Here is a 22964-nt window from a genome sequence, read left to right on the forward strand (position 1 = left end):
TTTTGAGTGTTCATGGTCTCTTTTTATTACGAATGTATTTTGCAAAGGTTCTCAGCAAGCAGTGATTTCCTGGTGAGGGTTTACAGGTAAGACATGTGGGTGCTTTTACCAAGCCAGTGCATGGGATGGAAGCGATGATTGAGAAATAGATCCGTCGTCACTGCAGGATGCTCTGTTTACCGTGAACTATTTAAACAGGTGGGAGAGTGCAGTATTGCAAGGACACGCTCTTCTGTACCTGGACACACACACGCACACGTGCCATATTATACGTGACCCAACCACTTGTCAACAGCAGCACGGGGTCATTATGTGTCACGCCACCCAGAGCCTTCTATTGACATTGATGTTTTGAGCACTTGTCTTCCTATCAAAGAGTTGGATTAATCTGTCAAAAAGCTAAAGCTCTGGACTAGCTGGCTCTGACAATATTCCCCAAATAAATACAGAAGTGTTTAGAATCTGCCCAAATGTTTAGCTACAATCAAATTTAGTAATATGCCTTTCTTGGGTGCTTATAAACATGCGTCCAGTCACACATACACGTCAGCACGATCTATTCTACACACATAGATTGCTCACAAGTCTTAAACCTAAAACCACTATTCACTCTGGATTTGTAGTGAAGGAAGAGACCCTTCATTTCTCCAAAAAGGCCATATTTTAAGCTGGTGCAAAAGTAGTTGCGATTTCGCACTGCTGAACACTGCCATTTGATATTAGAATATAGTCTTAGATAAACGTGGCTGTGTTATGCATCATTTTAACGCACGTTTCTCACTTTATGTTTTTCTGGTGATGACTCATTACTTGTTGTTTATTTTATATTTATCCTAGACTATAGAAGTGATGTTAGACAAAAGCAAATTCAAGTGAGTTTTTTTATTCGAGTTCAAAACGGGTTGTTAAGCAGCAGAGACCACTCACAACATCCAGAACGCGTTTGGCCTGGGAACTGCTAACGAACATACAATGGAACGGAGTTTTGCAAAGGAGATGAGAGCCTTGAAGATGAGGGGCGTGATGGCCAGCCATCAGAAGTTGACAACGGCCAGCTGAGAGCATCATCAATGCTGGTCCTCTTACGACTACACGAGAAGCTGCCCAAGAACTCACTGTCGACCACTCTGTGGTCTTTCGGCATTTGAAGCAAATTGGAAAAGAGAAAAGCTCGATTGGTGGGTGTCTCGGGAGCTGACTGGAAATCAAAAAACTGTCATTTTGAAGCGTCATCTCTTATCCTATGTGACAACAGTGAACCATTTCTCGATATGATTGTGATGTGCAATGAAAGTGGATTTTATATGACAACCTGGCGACGGCCAGCTAAGTGGTTGGACAGAGAAGCAGCTCCAAAGCGCTTCTCAAAGCCAAACTTGCCCCCAAAGTGGTCCTGGTCACTGTCTGGTGGTCTGCTGCCAGTCTGATCCGCTAATTTTCTGAATCCTGGCAAAACCATCACATCTGAGAAGTATGCTCAGCAAATCGATGAGATGCACGGAAAACCTCAGCGCTGGCAGTGGTCAACAGAAAGGGCCCAATTCTCCTCCGAGACAACGCCTGACTGCATGCCGCACAATCAGCGCTTCCAAAGTTGAACAAGCTGGGCTACAAAGCATTGCCTCTCCTGCCATCTTCACCTGACCTCTCGCCAACCGGGTATCAGTCCTTCAAGCATCTCAACAACTTTTTGCAGGGAAAACGCCTCCACAACCAGCAGGAGGCAGAAAATGCTTTCCAAGAGTTCACCAAATCCCAGAGGACAGATTTTTATGCTACAGGAATAAGCAAACCTATTTGTTGTTGGTAAAAATATATTCATTGTAATGGTTCCTAGTTTGATTAATAAAGATGTGTTTAAGCTGAGTTATAATGATTTAATATCCATGGACCAAAACCATAATTGCTTTCGTACCAACCTCAATATATCAGCAGTGAAGAGCACCTCCTAAGCGCATGTCTGGGACCATGAGGACCAGATAAACTGAAAACCTAAGTAAGGAGCGCTCCTTGGCTTCCCAGAGGCAGCTGCGGCCTGAACCTCAGCGCTCACAGGGACTTTGGTTTCTTCTGTTAACCAGGGGGCTGAGGTCCACGTGGGAAGGAGAATGTAGTTTTGGCCCTAGATGTTACACAAAGCCAGACAACCCAAAGGCTGCTACCTCAATGGAAGAAACGCTGTTAAAAAAAAAAAAAAAAACTCGTCCACAGACACAGACAAGCAACACGGAAACACATCTGGGTGTATTCTGGGAAGGCAAGCTCACTCTACAGAAGTCAGAACCACAGACAGACCTTTCTTGGTTTCAGGGGTTTACATGCAGGCTACAGGTGCCCTTAGGGCATTTTACCTAAGGAATTAGCATTAGAATGGTCCCGGGTCTTAAAAGGCCCTGAGCATTGACCACAGCCAGAGACCCTCTAGCCTGCAGTGGTCCTCAAGGTCTTGCCATCTGGGAAAGACCTGCTTTCGTGGAACACTATTTTTCCTACAGATTGGTCGGGGGTGGGGTGGCATGGGGATTGGGGACGACTCAAATTCATTACATTTATTCAGTTCAGTTCGGTTCAGTAGCTCAGTCGCGTCCGATTCTTCACATTTACCGTGTGCTTTATTTCTGTTATTATTACATCAGCTCCACCTCAGAGCAGCTGGCATTAGATCCTGGAGGCTGGGGACCGCTGCTCTACGGGGCTAACCCTTGACCCAGGACTCTCCCAGCTTGGCCGCCAAGGGACACCGAGTCACACCAAGTCACAGCCAAAGGACAAACACCGGGAGGCATAAGCTTCCCTGAGCGGCTGTCAGCAGATGCGATAAACAGCAATACTAGAAGCTTGAGAGCTTCAGGTAACACAATGATTGGTTACAGACAGTAAAGCAAGCACGTCGGAAACAAATAAAAGAACTGGAAATATGAGAAAAGAACAAGAAGCAGCATTCAGGAAACGCAGATTTGAGTGCAACTCAGAAACGGGGGAAAAGTCACTGAGGTTAAAACGCAGGGTACGCCTTAAACATCCGATTAATAACGGCTCGGAGGGAGCACGTAAACCATGAGAAAGCAGACGTTACTAGAATGAAGCACAGAGAGACGCAGAGACGGAAAACGTAAAAGGAGTCGGGGAAGAGAGAAAATGAGAAAGAACAGCATGAGAGGGGGGTCACTCACAGGGACGCCGGCCAAAAATTTTTCAAACTTGGGAAAATACGTGCCTCTGATGGTTTGCAAATCGAAGTCTCAAGCAGAATAAACAAAACGAAACTTACGTCTAGAATCAGTGGTATACAGTTAGAAATCTCTGCACACACCAGCACGCACACACATAACAATGTTTATTTTTTTTTATCCGTTTGATCTCACACCTATTTTGCACTGACGATGGTGCCAGGACCTGGAGGCATTAAGCTGCTTAAGTCAGGCTCCCAAGTCTTAGAATGCTTGCTTCTTTGGCAAAGACAGTGATGCAGTCACGCAATATATATAACCCGAGATGCGCTCCACGGCAGCGATGCGCTCCACGGTAGCGATGCGCTCCACGGCAGCGATGCGCTCCACGGCACAGATATACACAGGACATACTGGAGTTTGGCAATGAGAGGCTACACGTGGTCCTTGTCACCATGAAGGACCTTAGAAGGAGCCAGGCAAAGTGTCAAAGGATGGAGGTGATTGAGACGAACACCACGAATGAGGGTGTTTTCTGTGAAGAAGGAAGGGTATGAAGGCTTTGACTCACCCACTCACTCACTCACCCACCCACTCATTCATTCAGACACTGGTTAATGCCCTCCTTCACTTGTCATCCGCTGAACCCACTCAACCAGAATCTTGCCACCGGAGGACAGAAGAATTGGTGGGAACTGGGAGGAGAGCAGCTTCGGCAGGACTAGATAAGAGACGTGTGCTCATGGCTCTTAGGCAGAGCAGAATGCTGCAGAGCAATGGTTTCAGATTTTCTTTTCCATCACGAAAACTTTGAACATGAACCTTAAAGGATTTCAGTACACAAGACAGGTAAGACAGAGATGCTCAGATGCTCAGACGAGGAGGAGTGTGTACACGTGTTGAGTGGGTATAAGAGGGTGTGTGTGTGGGTGCACTCACAGGTGGACCCTATGAGTCGTGTGAGCGGGTATAAGTGTGTGTGTGGGTGTGTTCACAGGTGGACCCTATGAGCCGTGTGAGTGGGTATGAGAGTGTGTGTGTGTGTGGGGGGGTGTGCTCACAGGTGGACTCTATGAGTCGTGTGAGCGGGTATAAGTGTGTGTGTGGGTGTGTTCACAGGTGGACCCTATGAGCCGTGTGAGTGGGTATAAGTGTGTGTGTGTGTGTGTGGTTGTGCTCACAGGTGGACCCTGTGAGTCGTGTGAGTGGGTATAAGAGAGTGTGTGTGTGTGTGGTTGTGCTCACAGGTGGACCCTGTGAGTCGTGTGAGTGGGTTGAGAGTGTGTGTGTGTGGGTGTGTGTGTGGGTTTGCTCACAGGTGGACCCTATGAGTCGTGTCAGTGGATATGAGAGTGTGTGTGTGTGTGTGGGGTGTGTTCACAGGTGGACCCTATAAGTCGTGTGAGTGGGTATGAGTCTGTGTGTGTCGGGGGGGGGGGGTGTGCTCACAGGTGGACCCTATGAGCCGTGTGAGTGGGTATGAGAGTGTGTGTGTGTGGGGGGGGGGTGTGCTCACAGGTGGACCCTATGAGCCGTGTGAGTGGGTATGAGAGTGTGTGTGTGTGGGGGGGGTGTGCTCACAGGTGGACCCTATGAGTCATGTGAGCGGGTATAAGTGTGTGTGTGGGTGTGTTCACAGGTGGACCCTATGAGCCGTGTGAGTGGGTATAAGTGTGTGTGTGTGTGTGGTTGTGCTCACAGGTGGACCCTGTGAGTCGTGTGAGTGGGTATAAGAGAGTGTGTGTGTGTGGGTGTGTTCACAGGTGGACCCCATGAGTCGTGTGAGTGCGTATAAGAGAGTGTGTGTGTGTGTGGGTGTGTTCACAGGGGGACCCTATGAGTCATGTGAGCGGGTATAAGTGTGTGTGTGGGTGTGTTCACAGGTGGACCCTGTGAGTTGTGTGAGTGGGTATGAGAGTGCGTGTGTGTGTGGGTGTGCTCACAGGTGGACCCTGTGAGTCGTGTGAGTGCCTATATAGAGAGTGTGTGTGTGGGTGTGCTCACAGGTGGACCCTGCGAGTCGTGTGAGTGCCTATATAGAGAGTGTGTGTGCGGGTGCTCACAGGTGGACCCTGTGAGTCACAGGTCTGTGTTCTCAGGTCTGCATCTTGTTTGCCAGGTCCCGCTTACTCACAGAGATCTTATGCTCCAGCAGCACTGGTAGGCTCCCTCTGGTTGTCTGTCTCACCTAAGCGGTCACGGCTGGTACATATATGATCTTTCATTTTTGCACATTCCTGTTTTGTAACTCAAAACACTACTGAAATGTATTATTAGTGGAAATACTGCTGCTGCTGCCAAGTCGCTTCAGTCGTGTCCGACTCTGTGCGACCCCAAAGACGGCAGCCCACCAGGCTCCCCCGTCCCTGGGATTCTCCAGGCAAGAACACTGGAGTGGGCTGCCACCTCCTTCTCCAATGCATGAAAGTGAAAAGTCAAAGTGAAGTCGCTCAGTCATGACCAACTCCTAGCGACCCCATGGACTGCAGCCCACCAGGCTCATCCGCCCATGGGATTTTCCAGGCAAGAGTACTGGAGTGGGGTGCCACTGCCTTCTCCGGTATTAGTGGAAATACTGTGCCATCAATTAACTGAATTTTCTAGGTAAACTTTCCTTTTCCTTGTAAATAATACTAATTTTGTCTTACCCTTGATAATGTTTATTCCTTTTTATTTTCTTCCCTTATCACAATTATGACAACTTCTGGATCAATGCGATACTGAATCATTTTCACAACTAAATATAATGCGTACCTAGGCCTTGGGATAATATATTTCTTTTTCTTAAGAAAGACTTCTTTTACTTATAATTAATAGAAAAAGATTTCTGACTTGAATGCAGTCTTTTTGGCACCTATAGAAACGGTCGTTTTATTCTTCTGTTTTCACTTGTCAATGTGATGGGTAGTACTAATAATTAAATGTCCTCATCCTGATCACTGAGTATCTTTTAATGGATTTTAGACTCTACTTGTTAATATTTTATTTATGCTTATGTAACTAAAGTCAGATAGTTTATATTCATTTCTTTAGTTGATATACCTTTTGCTATATTGCAGTATAGACATTCTGGATTTTAAATATTTTTTAAAACGTTTAACAGTGAGACTAGTTGTAAAAGCGGAAAAGAGAGAGAGCCAACAGATCATTCTTTAACAATCTGAGAATGGCAACAGTGTGACGTCTTTACTTCAGATCTTTGTTTTTTATAAATAAATTTCACAAATAAAGCTAACATTCCCATCTATTCATTTCCTTCCTTACTAGACAGAAAGTTCAGTTCAGTTCAGTCGCTCAGTCATGTCCGACTCTTTGCGACCCCATGAATCGCAGCACGCCAGGCCTCCCTGTCCATCACCAACTCCCCGACTTCACTCAGAGTCACGTCCATCGAGTCAGTGATGCCATCCAGCCATCTCATCCTCGGTCGTCCCCTTCTCCTCCTGCCCCCAATCCCTCCCAGCATCAGAGTCTTTTCCAATGAGTCAACTCTTCGCATGAGGTGGCCAAAGTACTGGAGCTTCAGCTTTAGCACAGTGCTTCCAAAGAAATCCCAGGGCTGATCTCCTTCAGAATGGAATGGTTGGATCTCCTTGCAGTCCAAGGGACTCTCAAGAGTCTTCTTCAACACCACAGTTCAAAAGCATCAATTCTTCGGTGCTCAGCCTTCTTCACAGTCCAACTCTCACATCCATACATGACCACACGAAAAACCATAGCCTTGACTAGACGGACCTTAGTCGGCAAACCATCTGCAGTGATTCTGGAGCCCCCCAAAATAAAGTCTGACACTGTGAAGTGAAGAGGAACTAAAAAGCCTCTTGATGAAAGTGAAAGTGGAGAGTGAAAAAGTTGGCTTAAAGCTCAACATTCAGAAAACGAAGATCATGACATCCGGTCCCATCACTTCATGGGATATAGATGGGGAAACAGTGGAAACGGTGTCAGACTTTATTAGACAGAAAAAGTATGATCAATTCTGTGTCAATCTTCTCAGTCTTTTTTAAAAAATTAAATTGTATCAATACATGTTTGTACCTATAAAATACATAGCGTTGCTGTATTTAAAATTATATAAATATTATGTACATTATATGCCTCATTCAGCAAATTAACCCAACTTTAGATTTATAAGATCTATTATTACATAGAGTTTAAGTTCATTTATTGATACCGTTTTAAAAATCCTCCACCACGACCACAACCTGATTATTTTATTTCCTGAAGTAAAGTCATTTCCTTCCTACTTAGGTATCTGCATCTTTGAACAGTGCATTTTATGTCCAGGTCCACGATTTTTACGCACGTGTGTGGGGCTCCCTAAGCAATGCTTGTCCACCAGGATGACTGAGCACTGGGGTCTGATCACTCGTGGCTGTGGGCCATCCCACGGTGGGCAGGGGGTTCTTCCATCCCACTGCCTCTGCTCACGAGCCGCCAGTGGCACCCTTCCCCGAGGGGCCAGAACCACAGACGTGCCCACATGCTGCCCAGAGCACCCTGTAGGGTAAGACCCACCTGCCTTGGTACGTTACGCCCATGGCCAACCTGAACAAACACTGCTCCCCAGAGCGGCCGTCCAGATCGAAACTCTCGTCAGGGATGTGTCAGGGTGGAGCCCGTCCTATTATCTGTTTCGTTTTACTGGTGCAAATATTTTCACTGTGAAATGGTACCCAATTATCCCTTCAGCTTGCATTTCCTTGATTACTTGTGAGAATATGCATCTTTTCACGGGACCACTGGAACTCCGGGGTTTCCTTTCTGCATAAGCTGCCTTCTGAAAAGGGAACAAAGAATTGTCTGCGATCGGTAATTTCTGTGATGCTTTAAACAATCTTCTGTTCTTTGAAGCTTTGGAACTTCCTGGGCGTGCCTTCTTTCAGGGATGGAAACTATCCAGGATCCTTCTGGTTTTCATCTCATTTGATTTTTCATTTTTTGAAGAGTCAATGTCAATGGATTCTTGTTTCTTTAGCGCCACGATCCTCTATCCTTTGTTTCTGCTACCAGGGATCAATATCAATAGTTTCCTAGTGGCCTTTTGTTCGCTTGTTTTTACTCCCACATTTGGTTTCTAACTTTATTACTCGGTAGACAGAGAATAAACCCTGTACAATTTCTGAATTGGGGAATTTATTAAACTTTACTCTGTGGCCTAAGATGTGCTCAATTTTTTAATAAGTATACCACAGACGCCTGAAACACAGTGTTTACATGAAATGTGCAGACTTTGCTATAAGCTTTCATCTGCTTACCGGATGCATCTCAGCTTGTCGTTTTACTTTAGGTTATTTCAGTTCAAAAGTAAATATAGCTTTAGGCTAATTCCTTTTCTATGAACTTTCACTTTACAGAACTGATTCATGTGGTCCTTCACATAACCTGCACCGTCTGTCCACATACATCCCTTTTACCTACCCAGGGATCAAGCCCATGTCTCCTGCACTGGGAGGAGGGTTCTTCACCACTGAGCCCCCTAGGAAGTCCACATATCACTATATATAGTACAAATACAGCTAATTTCTCCTGCTTTATACTTGAGCTGAAATGTGGCACTTACTCATCCAGAAAGCCATGTTTCTTGGATGCCAACATACTGGGTTGGCCGAAAAGCTCACTCAGGTTTTTCCATAAGATGTTTTGAATTAACGAACATTCTGGCCGACACACATAAGAAAAGGATGCCTTGGAGAGAAGTCGCTCAGTCATGTCTGAATCTTTGTGACCCCATCGACTGTAGCCTACCAGGCTCCTCCGTCCACGGGATTTTTCAGGCAAGAGTACTGAGGTGGGTTGCCATTTCCTTCTCCAGGGGATCTTCCCGCCCCAGGGATTGAACCCAGGTCTCCCACATTACAGGCAGATGCTTTATCGTCTGAGCCACCAGGGAAGCCTCCTGATGCATGTAAAGGACTGAACAAAGAACAGTTGAAGAGGAGTTTGGGAAGGGTGTGCGGCAGGCTGGTGGACAGGGGGAGAGGGGTTGGTGAGGCGGGGCCCAGCAGGCCAGAGATCAAGTTTCTCTTTCCCTCCTCACTGGGAAGGAAACCCCACAGCCCTGAGCCATCTGATCCAGAGCACCCCCACCAGCCCTCGGCAGTCAGCAGCCCTGTCCTGTGCAATGGTGCTGCCAGAGTCAGAGACTCCTAGCAAAGGTCGTTGAGTTGCACTTGACCACCAGTTCCTGCAGCTCCTCACTCTCCCCTGAATCCGAATTCACACCAGTCTGAAGTGCAGTGAAGCAAAGTGAAAGTCGATCAGTCGTGTCCCACTCTTTGCAACCCCATGGACTATACAGTCCATGGAATTCTCCAGGCCAGAATACTGGGGTGGGTAGCCTTTCCCTTCTCCAGGGGATCTTCCTGACTCAGGAATCAAACTGGGGTCTCCTGCACTGCAGGTGGATTCTTTACAGGCTGAGCCCCCAGGGAAGCCCACATCAGTCTGACCCACACTTCACGGCACCCTTTGGCCAGCTAGCACCATCCCAGGGGCTGGCGGGTACCAGGACGGAGGAGCAGTTGGGATCCCTGGCTGCGGGGACCCCGGCCTCCCCGCCTCGGGTGTTGGACAGCCTTCCTCTGGGTGCCCCGGTCTTTTGTGGCTTCTTTTCAAGTGTTTCCACAGAATCTTTCATCTGTTTCTAGAAATTAGGGTTTGAGAGGCAAAGACGTGAGGTGTTTAAGACAGGCTCCTGCACTCCTAGGATGTGCCTTCGGGTGTTATTCACCCAGCCTCCTGTCAGGCTGGCTTGTGGATAAAGTGAGACGATACACATCAAGTTCTTAGCACGAGCAAATGTTGGTTATTCTGATTTTAGTTATGCCTCCCACGTGCTTTCAGACTCCACTGTGGATTCACAAGAACAAACAGCCTTTGGTGAAAAGCAGTCCTTCTTACCACCGCCTGGAAGTTCATTTTAGATTTGTGCGTGCGCACACACACACGTTTCACTGTAGGATTGTACACAAATATTCACATCGTGTTGTCAGTCTCCAAACTCATGCCGTGACGGACACAGCGCACCTGTGGTGTGAACTGACAGAACCCACTTGGGGAGACAGGTGATCGGGAAAGAAGCATGCATTCCAAAATCTCCCTGGGGTCATTGTCCTCTCTGAGAACTAAGTGCAGGTTTTTGGATTTAAATGTGTGTTTGTTTGTTTGTTTTCCCTACTATAGCTGGTACAGAAAGGCAAAGACTCTGGAGCACACGGATGGATTTATTGGTGCAGGGAAAACGTGAACAGGGAGGTCTCCACGAGTGCGCAGGTTCTGCCCAGGGCTGCGCTTTCCCCCGCGTCTCAGTCTCAGCAACGCGATGCTCTCCGCGGAGGTGGGCTCTGTGGGCTGATGGGAGACCCCCGCATTTCCCAGCCCTACAGCCCCCGCTGCCACCGAGGGTTCCCCGGTCCCCCTTTCCATCCTTCACTTCTTCAGGAAGGCTGCGCGGACTTCCATCAAAAGATCCAAGTACGCGTCGATCATTGAAACAAGTTATTCATCACGGGGACGGGAGACTCAGAGCCCAACAGGCACAGCAGACACCGGGGAAGGTGGGGGGGAGCAGCCGCGTGCAGGGGAGTCAGAGCTCGGAGGGAGGCGGCGGCCCACACCCAGAGCTCCTCTGAGCGCTCCGGCTCTGATGCAAACTCGTCATCCGCCTCAGAACAATTACCGCTAGGGCGGGTCTCAGGGACTTGGATGGGACAGAGCCCCCATATTCATGGTGACAGTCTTGCTGGTCCTTCTAGAGCGCGTTCTGGGACCTTCTCCTCTGGAGGGCTCCAGAGGCAGCCTGCACCGTCCTCAGTCACAGCAGAGCGCACAGGTCAGCCCTGCTTCACCGACAAGCACACCCACGTTGCCCAATTTGCCCCAACTGCCCAGCAGCTGAGTGAAGTGGCTCAGTCCTGTCCGACTCTTTGCGACCCCACGGACTGTAGCCCACCAGGCTCCTCCATCCATGGGATTCTCCAGGCAGGAAGACTGGACTGGGTTGCCATTTCTCGAGCAGCGGCTTTAAACTGTGTCCTTTCAGCTCAGTGTACTGCGCTTAGCAGACTGTGTGTGTTTGCCAGCGAATATGGGGGGCATGCAGAGCCACCTGTCACGGAGGGCAAGTCCCTCCACACACCAGCGGGAGCTGGGCTTGACATCACAGGCTTCTGAGGAGCCTCTGCTCACGGCTGCTCCTGTTCACTGATTCCATGATGTGACTGTGGGAGAGTCAGTTCCTAGGTAGGCTGACAAGAAGTCCAGGGTTCCCAAGGAGGAGAAAGGGGCCTGGGGATCTCAAGGAGAAAAAGACAAACTTCTTTTCTACGTTGCTTTCTCTTAATCGATATAACAATGTATCTGGTTCTAGGACACGTTTCTCCCTAACAAGAACCTTCTGACTAATCCTGTCATCTTAAAATGTATATTATGGGAGTGGGTCTGGTAAGATCTTTCTATTGTTCGGTCTAATCTTGTTCCTTTAAGATGTATGTTGTGGGAGTGGGTCTAAAAAAAGTATATAAGGTCCTGATAAAACTAGCTGGGGAGGGCGTTCTGCGTTCTTGTTCTGATGTCTATGTCAGAAGCTTTCTCCCTTTTCCGACTTTCATAAAACTCTGCTACACAAAAGCTCTTGCGTGATCAAGCCTGATCCTTGGTCCCAAAGCTAAATCTTCTGCGGAGGTCACAAATCCGACATCATTGACCGTAAGCTATCAACTGCCTTGATAAGATGAGGAACAGCATCTTATCTACCGGTTTGGTTCAGTTCAGTAGCTCAGTCATGTCCGACTCTTTGCGACCCCATGGACTGCAGCAGGCCAGGCCTCCCTGTCCATCACCAACTCCCGGAGTTCACCCAAACCCATGTCCATCCAGTTGGTGATGCCATCCAACCATCTCATCCTCTGCCCTCTCCTCCTGCCTTCAGTCTTTCCCAGCGTCAGGGTCTTTTCAAATGAGTCAGCTCTTCACATCAGGTGGCCAAAGTTTTGGAGTTTCAGCTTCAGCATCAGTCCTTCCAATGAATATTCAGGACTGATCTCCTTTAGGATGGCCTGGTTGGATCTCCTCACAGTCCAAGGGGCTCTCAAGAGTCTTCTCCAACACCACAGTTCAAAAGCATCAATTCTTCGGTGCTCAGCTTTCTTCACAGTCCAACTCTCACATCCATACATGACTACTGGAAAAACCACAGCCTTGACTAGACGGACCTTTGTTGGCAAAGTAATGTTTCTGCTTTTTAATATGCTATCTATGTTGGTCATGACTTTCCTTCCAAGGAGCAAGTGTCTTTTAATTTCATGGCTGCAATCACCATCTGCAGTGATTTTGGAGCACAGAAAAATTAAGTCAGCCACTGTGTCTACTGTTTCCCCATCTATTTGCCAGTAAGCCCTGTCAATTCCGTCCCTCTGTGAACTGCAAAGGGAGTCTGGGAGACGGCGGCGTGTGCGTGTGGGCAGTGCCGATGAGCCCAAGGGGCAGAGCGAGCAGCTGACGTCCGTGAGCTCCTTCTCTCTTCTCCACCGTCGGGGGGACGTCGCTCACAGATGGAAGTAAGAAAGCCACGGACCCTGACTTCTTCCTATTGGCCTTTCTCACAAGTGAAATGTACCGGCCCACTTACCGAAGTGATCCAGCCTTCCTTGTACTTTCAACAGGACCTTCAGCTAAGGTGATCAATGCGCTTCAAACATTTTCTTACGCTCCTGGATAAAGAAATGGCCCAGGATTGCTTTTTCTGGTAGTTAGAGGAGGAGAGACTCCAGAAATGCCCTGAATTAGTTGTGCTTAACTGACTGTAAATATTAATAAAAACGTGCATACGCACTTGACCTTGTACTTTCCCTCTCATCTTCTCTGAAATCTCCTGGTTGCAAAGGTGCAAATGCAGGAGGTGATATTTTACAGGCAACGTTGCTGCAGAGACAACACAAGTTTAAGACCAAGAGGCAGCCTGGGCTCCTGGCCAACCTCTCCATCCTCAGCCTGGACCATCTGGTGAGGGTGCTGTCCTGCACCCTCTGCCCTGTAACAGGTGGGGATTCAACATGACAAGGGAGACCCCGGGGGGGGGACCCCAACTATGCTAAGTGCTCCGTAAGTTGCATCTATTACAGTTGTGATCATCATTTAATTAATAACAGAATCAGTCAGAAATAGAATATAATACCTCCTGCCTCAAACCTTTGTCTCAAGACCATCTTTAAGCTTTGGGTGCATAAAATGAGTATCCAGTAAACTGTTGATTATATCACAGCGTCATTAAAAATCCTCAAAAAAATTTAAATTTACTCTTAAGTTCTTAAAATTGTGTGCGTCTTTCGCAGGTTAAGTTCAACAAGCATAATAAACCCTTAGCAAGAAAAAAAATGCATGTTCACTGAGAGTTCACTGCCTCACCTACTGTGACAGGTGTACTGGGGCAGCCCTCTCAAGTTCAAGTGCTCGGTGAGTCAGAGTTTCCCTTCACTAACACACAAGGTTAGAAGCAGGTCACACGCGCTGAGTCAAATGATTGCTTGCTCTCGGTTTATAATTCAAACCTGACCTTTGCAGAGAATGCTCTGAGGCTGCACCCCCATCATTTCCATCATTAATCAACATGAAGGGTGGTGAGGAATGACTTCTCCAGATTTCAGAGCCTAAACCCCTAAGAGCTGTGCAAAGCAGGTTGAAGATAAGCAATTGATGACTATTTCTAACTTTCTTTAAAACTCAGTTCCCAGGAACAAACTGTATTTGCTTTCCAGATGCAGTGTTGGTATCACTTTAAATGTTTTGAAATAAAATCTGAGAAACAAACAGCCAAGGAAAAGAAAAAGGGAATCATAGGAAGAACCCGTCAATAAGAGACCTTTGGAGACAGGATGGGGGCGGGGTGGGTGGACTGGAGTGCAGCTCCCCTCGCGGATTCGTCAGGACACACCCGCGGTTGCGGAGGATCTCACCCGGCACCAGCTGAGAGCTGGCAGGCGTCCCCGGCCACCGGAGAGGAATGTACAGATCCATGCAAAACCCGGGAGGGTGAAGAAAGGAGGGAGAAGGAGGGAACTGAGCAGGGCCAGACCTGCACCCGAGACAGCAGGTGGGGCTAGGGGGACCGAAGCGGGGGTCCGATCCCCCATCAGGGAGACTCTTCCGGACAGAGAGCTGGCATCGGAGACTCTTGGAGAGCGCCACAGCTCATCTGTGACCGGCTGAGGCTGAAAGGACTGAGAACCACGCGGACAATCCCTGCTGATGCTCTGTGTACCCCGGACAGGGCCGCAAGAACCCTGAAAAGCGCAGTGGCTGGGTGCTGGGCCGTGGGGATCGGATTGGAGCCTAATCCCAGGGCGAGGCCTGCTTTGACTGCGGGGAGAGGCCCGGGGAGACGTGAGGGAGGGCTCTGCGGTGGGGACGCCTGTGCTGGAACAGGCAGCCACGAGGCGACACTGCTGAGTCCCACGCGGCAGGTGGAGCCGTCCCTGGGGCCTCTCCCCCGAGTGCTGGCGGCTGAAGAATCGAGAGGACCCCGGAGGAAGGTGGCCTTTAAGGGCTTGATTCATTGAGTGACAGAGAAGGTCCCAGCCAGGGGGGCCATCTAAGTGCCTTGAACACGCAGAGCCCAGAGAAGGAGCAGCGAAAAAGGATCATTTGAACGCCAGCTGCCAGAGGAAAGAGGAAGCTGGAAAGAGGCTCCAGGAGGGTTACAGCTCCCGCGACCGGGGCAGCCGGCGTCCCTTAACGCCCGGCGCCGCCAGGGTCCCCGCGAGCCAAGCAGGTGCGTCCCGTCCACACTCAGTCCCCACTGGGGCAGAGCTGCCAGAGGCTCGGAAGAATCCTAAGAGCCCCATGCCTCCCTCTTCCCTAGCTGCCGGCTCCGCTGGGTGCCCGGTGCTGCCAGGGTCCCCGCGATCCAAGCAGGAGATCCAAGCAGGGGATCCAAGCAGGGGATCCAAGCAGGGGATCCAAGCAGGGGATCCAAGCAGCGCCCCCTCCAGGCCCAGGCCCCACTGGGGCAGACCCAGGTCCTCAGGAGGGAACCCCAGTGGACGACCCTCAGGCAGCGGTGGAGGTGAAACCACAACCGAAAACCAACTGGAAACCAGGGGCAGTGCGGCTAAGCGAGAGGCCACCAGCTGTACAAGCTGCAGATTAAATCCACACGATCAGCGAGGCCGACTGCGCCTGTCGAATATATAAAAGGACAATGAGAGTTCCCACAAAAGAAAACTCAGTAGCTCTGGCAGCCAAGGACGCCGGAGGCCAGGACACGCAGCAGCAGGAGTCGACGAGAGTCGGGGCTGCCCCAAAGCAGGTCCAGAGACCAGTGCAGAGTTGGAGGGCGTCCTAGGAGGTGAAGGGGACTCTGACTCACAGTGAGGGGAAGGACACAGACAGCTGAGATCTGAAAAAAACGTTTCTTCTTCTTCTTCTTAATTTTGACTTGTTCTGTTTGGTTCTGGATTTTTTTTATTCTTCTTTTTCTTTTTTTGCCTCTGTTGCCGTGGTTGTTGGTTTTATTAACACTAATAACTCTACTTAAGATTTTTTTTTTTAATCCCACTTTTTATTTCCTTTATATATTTTTGCCTCTCTGTTGTACTTTTGAAATTCAGTGGGGTTTTTTTTCTTCTAATTTTTAAAACTTTATTTTTAAAATATTTTTGTTTGTTTTCTTATTGCTTTGTTCCTGCAGTAGATATTCTTTAATGCATATAAACCTTTTTCATAGACCTCTATTTAACTTTGCTTTTCTATTCTCCCTTTGTTTTCTTATCTTTCTTTCTTTCTTTTCACCATGTTTGTTAGTTTATTGTCTTCCCTGCTTTATTCCCCAGTTGGCACCTTGCTTTCATTTTGTTTTCTGGTTTGTGCTTTAGTTTGTGTTTGTTTTAATTGGTCGATATCGCTGTTGGTTTCCTTTGCTCACCAGGCCAGCCTCTTGTACTTTATTTCCTTTGGACTGTTTTGGTTTTTTGTGTGTGTGCATGTTCCATTATTTTTGTTATTATTTGCTGGATTTTGTACTCGCCATCTGTCTGGGGTTTATCTTTTGTTTCTTGTTTCTGTGTTAAGTCAGTTCAGCCGAGTCTGACTCTTTGAGACCCGATGGACTGTAGCTCGCCAGGCTCCTGTGTCAATGGGATTCTCCAGGCAAGAATTCTGGAGAGGGTTCCCATTGCCTTCTCCAGGGCATCTTCCAGACCCAGAAATTGAACCCATGTCTTTTATGTCTCCTGCACTGGCAGGCGAGTTCTTTACCACTAGCGCCACGGTATGTTTGCTTTAATCCCCTTTAATGCCACAGCACAGGACTTACAGTCTCGGTCCCCTGGCCAGAGATCGGGCCGGAGTCTCTGGAGTGGGAGCAGTGAGTCCCAGACCCCAGGCTGCCAGGAACTCCCAACTCAGGGAGCAATGATTGGTGAGAACTTGGCAAAGCCCTCTGCCTGGATACCAGAGCTGGCATCACCCAACTGCTGGCAGCACTCAGGGCAAGATGCTCTGCCTGAACAACAAGCAAGACAAGAACCCAAACCCAACCAGTGGCAGACAGGATTACCAGGGACACCCAAAACATACGGCCTCACAGCCCTACCCATCAGAGGGGAAAAAACCCCCCAAACTCACCTCCCCCCACCAGAATGCAAACAAATCACTCCCAACACGAAGCCTACACCAAACACTGGCTCAACCGTACCAGCAAGGCCAGAAGCCAAAGGGAAGACGGAACACGACCGTTCGGCCTGGACAAAGCAGACTGACAAAGGATCCCTTTCCAAGACATACAAGCAGCTTACACAGCTCAGTAAGAGAAAAACAACCCACCCAATCAACAAGTGGCCAAGAGACCTGAACAGACATTTCTCCAAAGAAGACATACAGGTGGCTAATAAACACATGAAAAGATGCTCAACATCGCTGGTTATTAGAGAAAGGCAAATCAAATATCTCCTCACACCAGTCAGAATGGCCATCATCAAAAAACCCCACAAACAATAAATGCTGGAGAGGGTGTGAAGAAATGGGAACCCCCTTGCACTGTCGGTGGGAATGGAAAATGATACAGCCACTATGGAGATTCCTCAAAAAACTAGTAGAACTACCGTAGGACCTAGCGACCCCACTACTTGGCCTATACCCTGAGGAAAACAAAATTAAAGAAGACACATGCGCCCCAGCGTTCACTGCAGCGCAGCTAACAATAGCTCAGGCGTGTGAGCAACCTAGATGTCCATCAACGGATGCCTGGGTAAAGAAACTGTGGTGCGTATATACAATAGAATATTACTCAGCCGTAAAAAGGAACGTATTTGAGCCCGTTCTACTGAGGTGGATGACCCTAGGCTCTATTATACAGCGTGAAACAAGAAAGAGGAAAACACATCTCATATGTTAATGCATATATATGGAATCTGGAAACATGGCACTGACCACCTTATTTACAGGACCACAGTGGAGACGCTGTGCACACAGTCAGGGAGAAGGAGAGGGCGGGGCGAATGGCGAGAGTCACGTGGACGCACGCGCAGCACCACGTGTAACGTAGACAGCCGACGCGCATTTGCTGTTCGACTCAGGGAACTCAAACCCCGGAAGGGGTGGGAGGTGGGAGGGAGGTCCCAGAGGGAGGGGACACACGGATACCTGACTCATGTGGAAGCCGTAGGTATCTTGTGAAACAACTTTCCTTCAATTAAAAATAAATAAGGTTGGGGAAAAAAGAAACCTTTTATGATGGAGACATATTTTGGCCGTCTGACTTTGTGAAGAGTGTGCCATCTAGTGGTGGTTTTCTATAATGCAACTTACTGCTGCTGCTCAAAACGTCAGGACCCAGAGACATTTTTCTTGTGGTCCTTGTTTAAACCATCTGTCCAGGAAGATTCTAGGCAAAGTGTTATAAATATTGCTTTCATGCAGTTAAGCTATCAGATTTGATGTCTAGATCTGCTCCATTTCTATTCTATAAACAAGAGTGCTATCTGCTTGTTCTAGATACTGTTCCAATTATACAAACAGTATTTTTAGGTGCATTTAACACTAAAATAAACCTCCATAAATTTTCATGTGAGACTCTGAAAACTTCTAGTTCCAAACCAGAGTCAAAGTTAAACACAAAACAAAACAAAAACACTTCTGTAGCTTTAACTGAAGTAGCACTAGTTACAATAATCCTTTCTTCTCTTTGCAGTTCTGATCACATAAGGACATGTCTTCAGCTTACAATTCCTGTCCCATGTTCATTTATATGTTTCATGTAGGTAACCAGTTGGTAGTAATAAAGAAAAGATGCATTTTAAGGAGGCAGGTTTGCAAATGTTTGTAATGTTTGCTTTAAAGACTCAACATACATCATCAAAATCTCAAGACAAGTTGCATTATGGAATAAGCATTGAACACGCAAAGGGACATTTAGATGGCAAAGTAGATGCCAATTTGTTTTACCTGATAATATATCAATATCTCTTAAAAGCAGATAAGTAGGTGGATGATAATATTGTTTATATATAAACAACATGTAGTTTATATATTGTTTATATAACAATATACAGCTATATAAATATAGTTATATAGTGATATCCTTTACCTATGAATTCCTTAAGGAGGAAACTCAGAAAGATCATCAAATTGTGAAAGGTTAGAAAGCTAATAAGTTATTAATACTACTGACTGGGAGCAAGCCAAACAATTTACAAAACTCTAGTACTTAATGTATGTAATGACTAAGCAAAAATGATATATCCCAATATAAATATGAGCTCCTCAAGCCTGACCAGGACTGTAAAGGTGAGAAAACCCACAAACGCTGTGACTGTTAAAAGACCCACATGACACAAATCACAGAAATATCGGGATGTATAAGGCATCATAACTTGTAAAACCACTGGTCTTATTATTAAAGAATACTCTGTCTGTGGAACTGTCATCGTACAAATGCTCCAAATGGGTATGTTTTATGAATCTGGAGTGGCGGTATACATTTTTATTGAGGAATGTTGTTTTGCACTCGTTAGATATTTATAATTCATTTTAATAAAATAACTTCTTTGTTCAAGAGAGTTGAATTATTCATGATTTTGCTGAGTTCTTTCCTGTTGGGCCTTCTCACAAAGCCAGCCCTGACGTTTGACTTTCTAAATGGCCTCTGCGATTCCGAGCTCTCTTTTGCAAAGAGAAGCGGATGTTGGAACGGAGGTCAATAAAGAAACACTTGTTTTCTCCCACACGCTCTCACACTTCAAAAGAGGGGTCCACACCACGGACCAAGAGGCTGAATCATATCTTTGAATGCTGGACGAGACGGCTTCCTTTTGTTCCTCAGTGGCTTTGCGTCTGCAATGCCAGGCACACGCGTGTGCAAGCACGCACGCACGCGTTTGCAGACGCACCACCTACGGCAATGGTCTGCCATCAGCTCTGAGCCTTTGCTGGTAGTGAAGATGAGGAATGCAAGCCACCGAGGCTTTTCTTCCCCACAGGCTGCCTGAAACACCCCGACAGCCCCCAGTCGGATGCTTTCCCTCCCGTCTGAGACGCCCGATGCAGAAAAACATGAGAGTGACTCAAGAACCGGCCATCTCGCTACTGCTGCTATATATTCACTTCGGTATAGACCTCCCTACACCTCCAGATCTGATTTCTTCCTTTAGGAAATGAGGTGATTTGAAAAAAAAAAAAAAATGCCAGCGCTCTTGTAGGTTTGCTGTGTTCAGTCGCTCAGTCGTGTCTGACTCTTTGTGACCCCATGGATTGTAACAAGACACACCTCCCGGTCCTTCACCATCTCCTGGACTTTACTCAAACTCTTGTCCATCGAGTCGGTGATGCCATCCAACCATCTCATCCTCTGCCGCCCCCTTCTCCTCCTGCCCGCAGTCTTTCCCAGCCTCAGGGTCTTTTCCAGTGAATCAGCCCTTTGATCACGTGGCCAAAGCATCGGGACTTCAGTATCAGTGTTTTCTTTTTCTTCCAAATTTCTCTTGTTTTGGGGGACAGTGAATCTCCAAACCGTCTCTCGCTTTGAACAACAATTTCGATAAGGCCTTCTGCACTTTATGTCTCTATCAACATGATAAACGCGATCTGTACTGTTGGATGTAATAGTTTCAAGGAAACCGAATGAGTTGTCATTAAATAATAATCCAAGGGGGCCTTCGAATAAGGCCAGTTCATTCCCCGCCCCTGGGCGCACGCCCCACCTCCTTCCCCTCCGCAGCCGTGGGCGTGGCCTGTCCCTGCCCGGACAGGTCTGGGGGTTCAGCTCCATGGAGACCCCAGGGGGCCTGGAAAAGGCCCCTCTCTCAGCGCAGGCACGGGACCCCTCCACCTCCCTGTCCGCTCAGCATGCCCTTCAGCTCTCAAACGTGACTGGTCCTCTGGCCATGCTCCGCCCCGCCGTGCATGCGTGCTTAGGCGCTCAGGCGTGTCTGACTCTCTGCGACCCCATGGGCTGCAGCCCACCAGGCTCCTCCGTCCATGGGGTTCTCCAGGCAAGAATACTGGAGCCAGTTGCCATGCCCTCCTCCAGGGGATCTCCCCACCCAGGGATCGAACTCTCGTCTCTTCACTCTCCTGCGTTGGCAGGTGGGGTTTTGACCACCATCACCACCTGGGAGGCCCTCCTCCTCCTCACGCATCCTTTATTTTCTCTCACAAAAGTTCTCATGAAATCACGAGCACACCATTCTTCCTGAATCCGGCAACAAACAGCCAGTGAATGGACACTCAGGTCAGCGAATGTCTGAAGTTAAGGCGCAGCTTTATCTCCTCTCTGCTCAGCCAGGAATTCACCACTGGACCCGTCCACCCGCCACCCTCTGCCCTCTCTCTCCCCCACTCCTCGTCTGGGTGGGGTTCACGCTCCTTGCTGGTTCATTCTCATCCTCTCCAAGTGTGGATCCGTCCATGCAGGGAGACGTACGGGGTCAGGCGGTCAGTGAAAACGCATAGGTTGCAAAGTCACCCCCTTGCACGGCCCTCCTGTGACCAAAGCCCCCTCCTTCTAACAAACACCGTCTGCCTCCCCTGCAGAAAAATCAGTGCCCCCCAGCTTGTGTGTATGGCTCATCTGAAGCCATTATGTAACCTCCTCTGTTCCTAATGCACCATAATTGCTCAAATACCATGTCCCATTATTTCAAAAGACAACCCCAAATTAGGAATTCATAACTGTTACATCCAAAATATCCAAGGGAACACAAATGCTTATAAATGTGCTGATCTGTTATTCTGACCTGAAAACTAGAAAAATGTAAGATAATACACACACAACAAACCTCACCTAAACACTCAATAAACGGTAATACACAGAGAGTTCAAACCGAACAGTATATCCACTTATTCTCCTAAAAGAAGTTACCATTTCTTCTCTGGAAAATAAGAAACTTTAAGACTGCTAAAATGCAACCACAATTTGAGGGCAGAACTCTCAAACTGAAAACACATAATCACTTACCGATGGGCGTGTAAATTATTAAGGTGCAGTCCATACTTCTCTTCAGCAGATAATCCGTCCATCAGCAAGTAGAAGATGAGAAAATTGCTCTGGCCAGGGGGCTGTGAAACAAGTCTGGATTTCTCTAGCATATATGTAAAGATTCTGGCTGGTTAAAGAAAAGAAGAGGAATTCTGTTAAATGGCATTATTAGTTTCAGCTCCATACATTTACACGTACTAATCAGAAGAGATAAGAATGCAGCTTCTTTCCAAATAGACTTTTTAAAAAGCAAAATAATAGACTTTGTTTTCAGAGAAATTTTTTAGCTCCAGAAAAATTAAGCAGAAAGTACTGAGAGTTCCAATATATCCTTTCTCCTTTCCCTAATAAGTCGTTTCCCCTGTTATTAATTATCTTGCATTAGAGTGGTATGTTTGTTAAAATGAATGAGCCAATTCTGATACACTATTATTGACTAAAGTCTGTAATTTATATCGGCATTCACTCTTTGTGTTATACAGTTCTATGGGTTTTGAGAAATTTATGCAACATGTATATAGACTGGATGGCTGAATGGCATCACCGACTCAGTGGACACATGAGTTTGAGCAAGCTCCGGGAGACAGTGAAGGGCAGGGAGGCCTGGCGCGCTGCAGTCCGTGGGGTCACGAAGAGCTGGACACGACTGAGCCACTGAACGACAACATGTCATGCGTGCACCCTGACAGCATCATACAGAACCGTTCCACGGCCCCAAAAGTCACTGATACACCTGCTTACCCCTCCTCCTCCCCAGCTCCCGGCAAGCAACGATCTTTGCGCTGCCACTATGATTTTGCCTGTTCCTGAATGTTATCTAGTTGGAATCACACAGTAAGAACCCTTTTCAGACTGTCTTCTTTCACATAATAATATGTATTTAAGGGTCCTTTCCCGTTTTTTCAAGGCTTTACAGCTCATTTTTTATTAGTGAATACTAGTCCACTGAATGAATGTGCTACCGTTTATCCATGCACCTACTAAAAGACATCTTGGCTGCTTCCAGTTTTTGCGATGATGAATAGAACAGCTATAAACATTCGTGCCCACCCCACGTGGAGATGTGGTTTTCAACTCAATGCCAGGGAACATGCTTCATGGATCGTACGTCTTTCATAGAATAGAAAGTTTTAATTTGAATGAAGTCTAGCTTACCAATTACTTCTTTTATGGATTGTAGATGATGAAATTCCATTTAAAGTAGGTGGGAAATGATGAAAGTATGTAACATGGAAATGACAACCCTGGGTCTGCTTCAAGGAGGGCTGGAAATTCAGACTCCGGTGTTGGTCAGACCTTTTGACATACATTTGACACGTTGA

The 22964-nt window shown here is 47.5% G+C and overlaps 1 protein-coding gene across 1 annotated transcript in view; it reads right to left on the reverse strand.

Moving 5' to 3' along the window:
• Positions 1-22964, reverse strand: part of MYO16 (myosin XVI) — a 529091-nt gene that overhangs the window by 220581 nt on the left and 285546 nt on the right. Inside the window, 1 exon segment of the mRNA XM_018056366.1 lies at positions 21622-21769. Coding sequence (XP_017911855.1) covers positions 21622-21769 — 148 coding nt within the window.

The sequence above is a fragment of the Capra hircus genome, chromosome 12, assembly GCF_001704415.2.
Source record: "Capra hircus breed San Clemente chromosome 12, ASM170441v1, whole genome shotgun sequence".
NCBI classification, from domain to species: Eukaryota; Metazoa; Chordata; class Mammalia; order Artiodactyla; family Bovidae; genus Capra; species Capra hircus.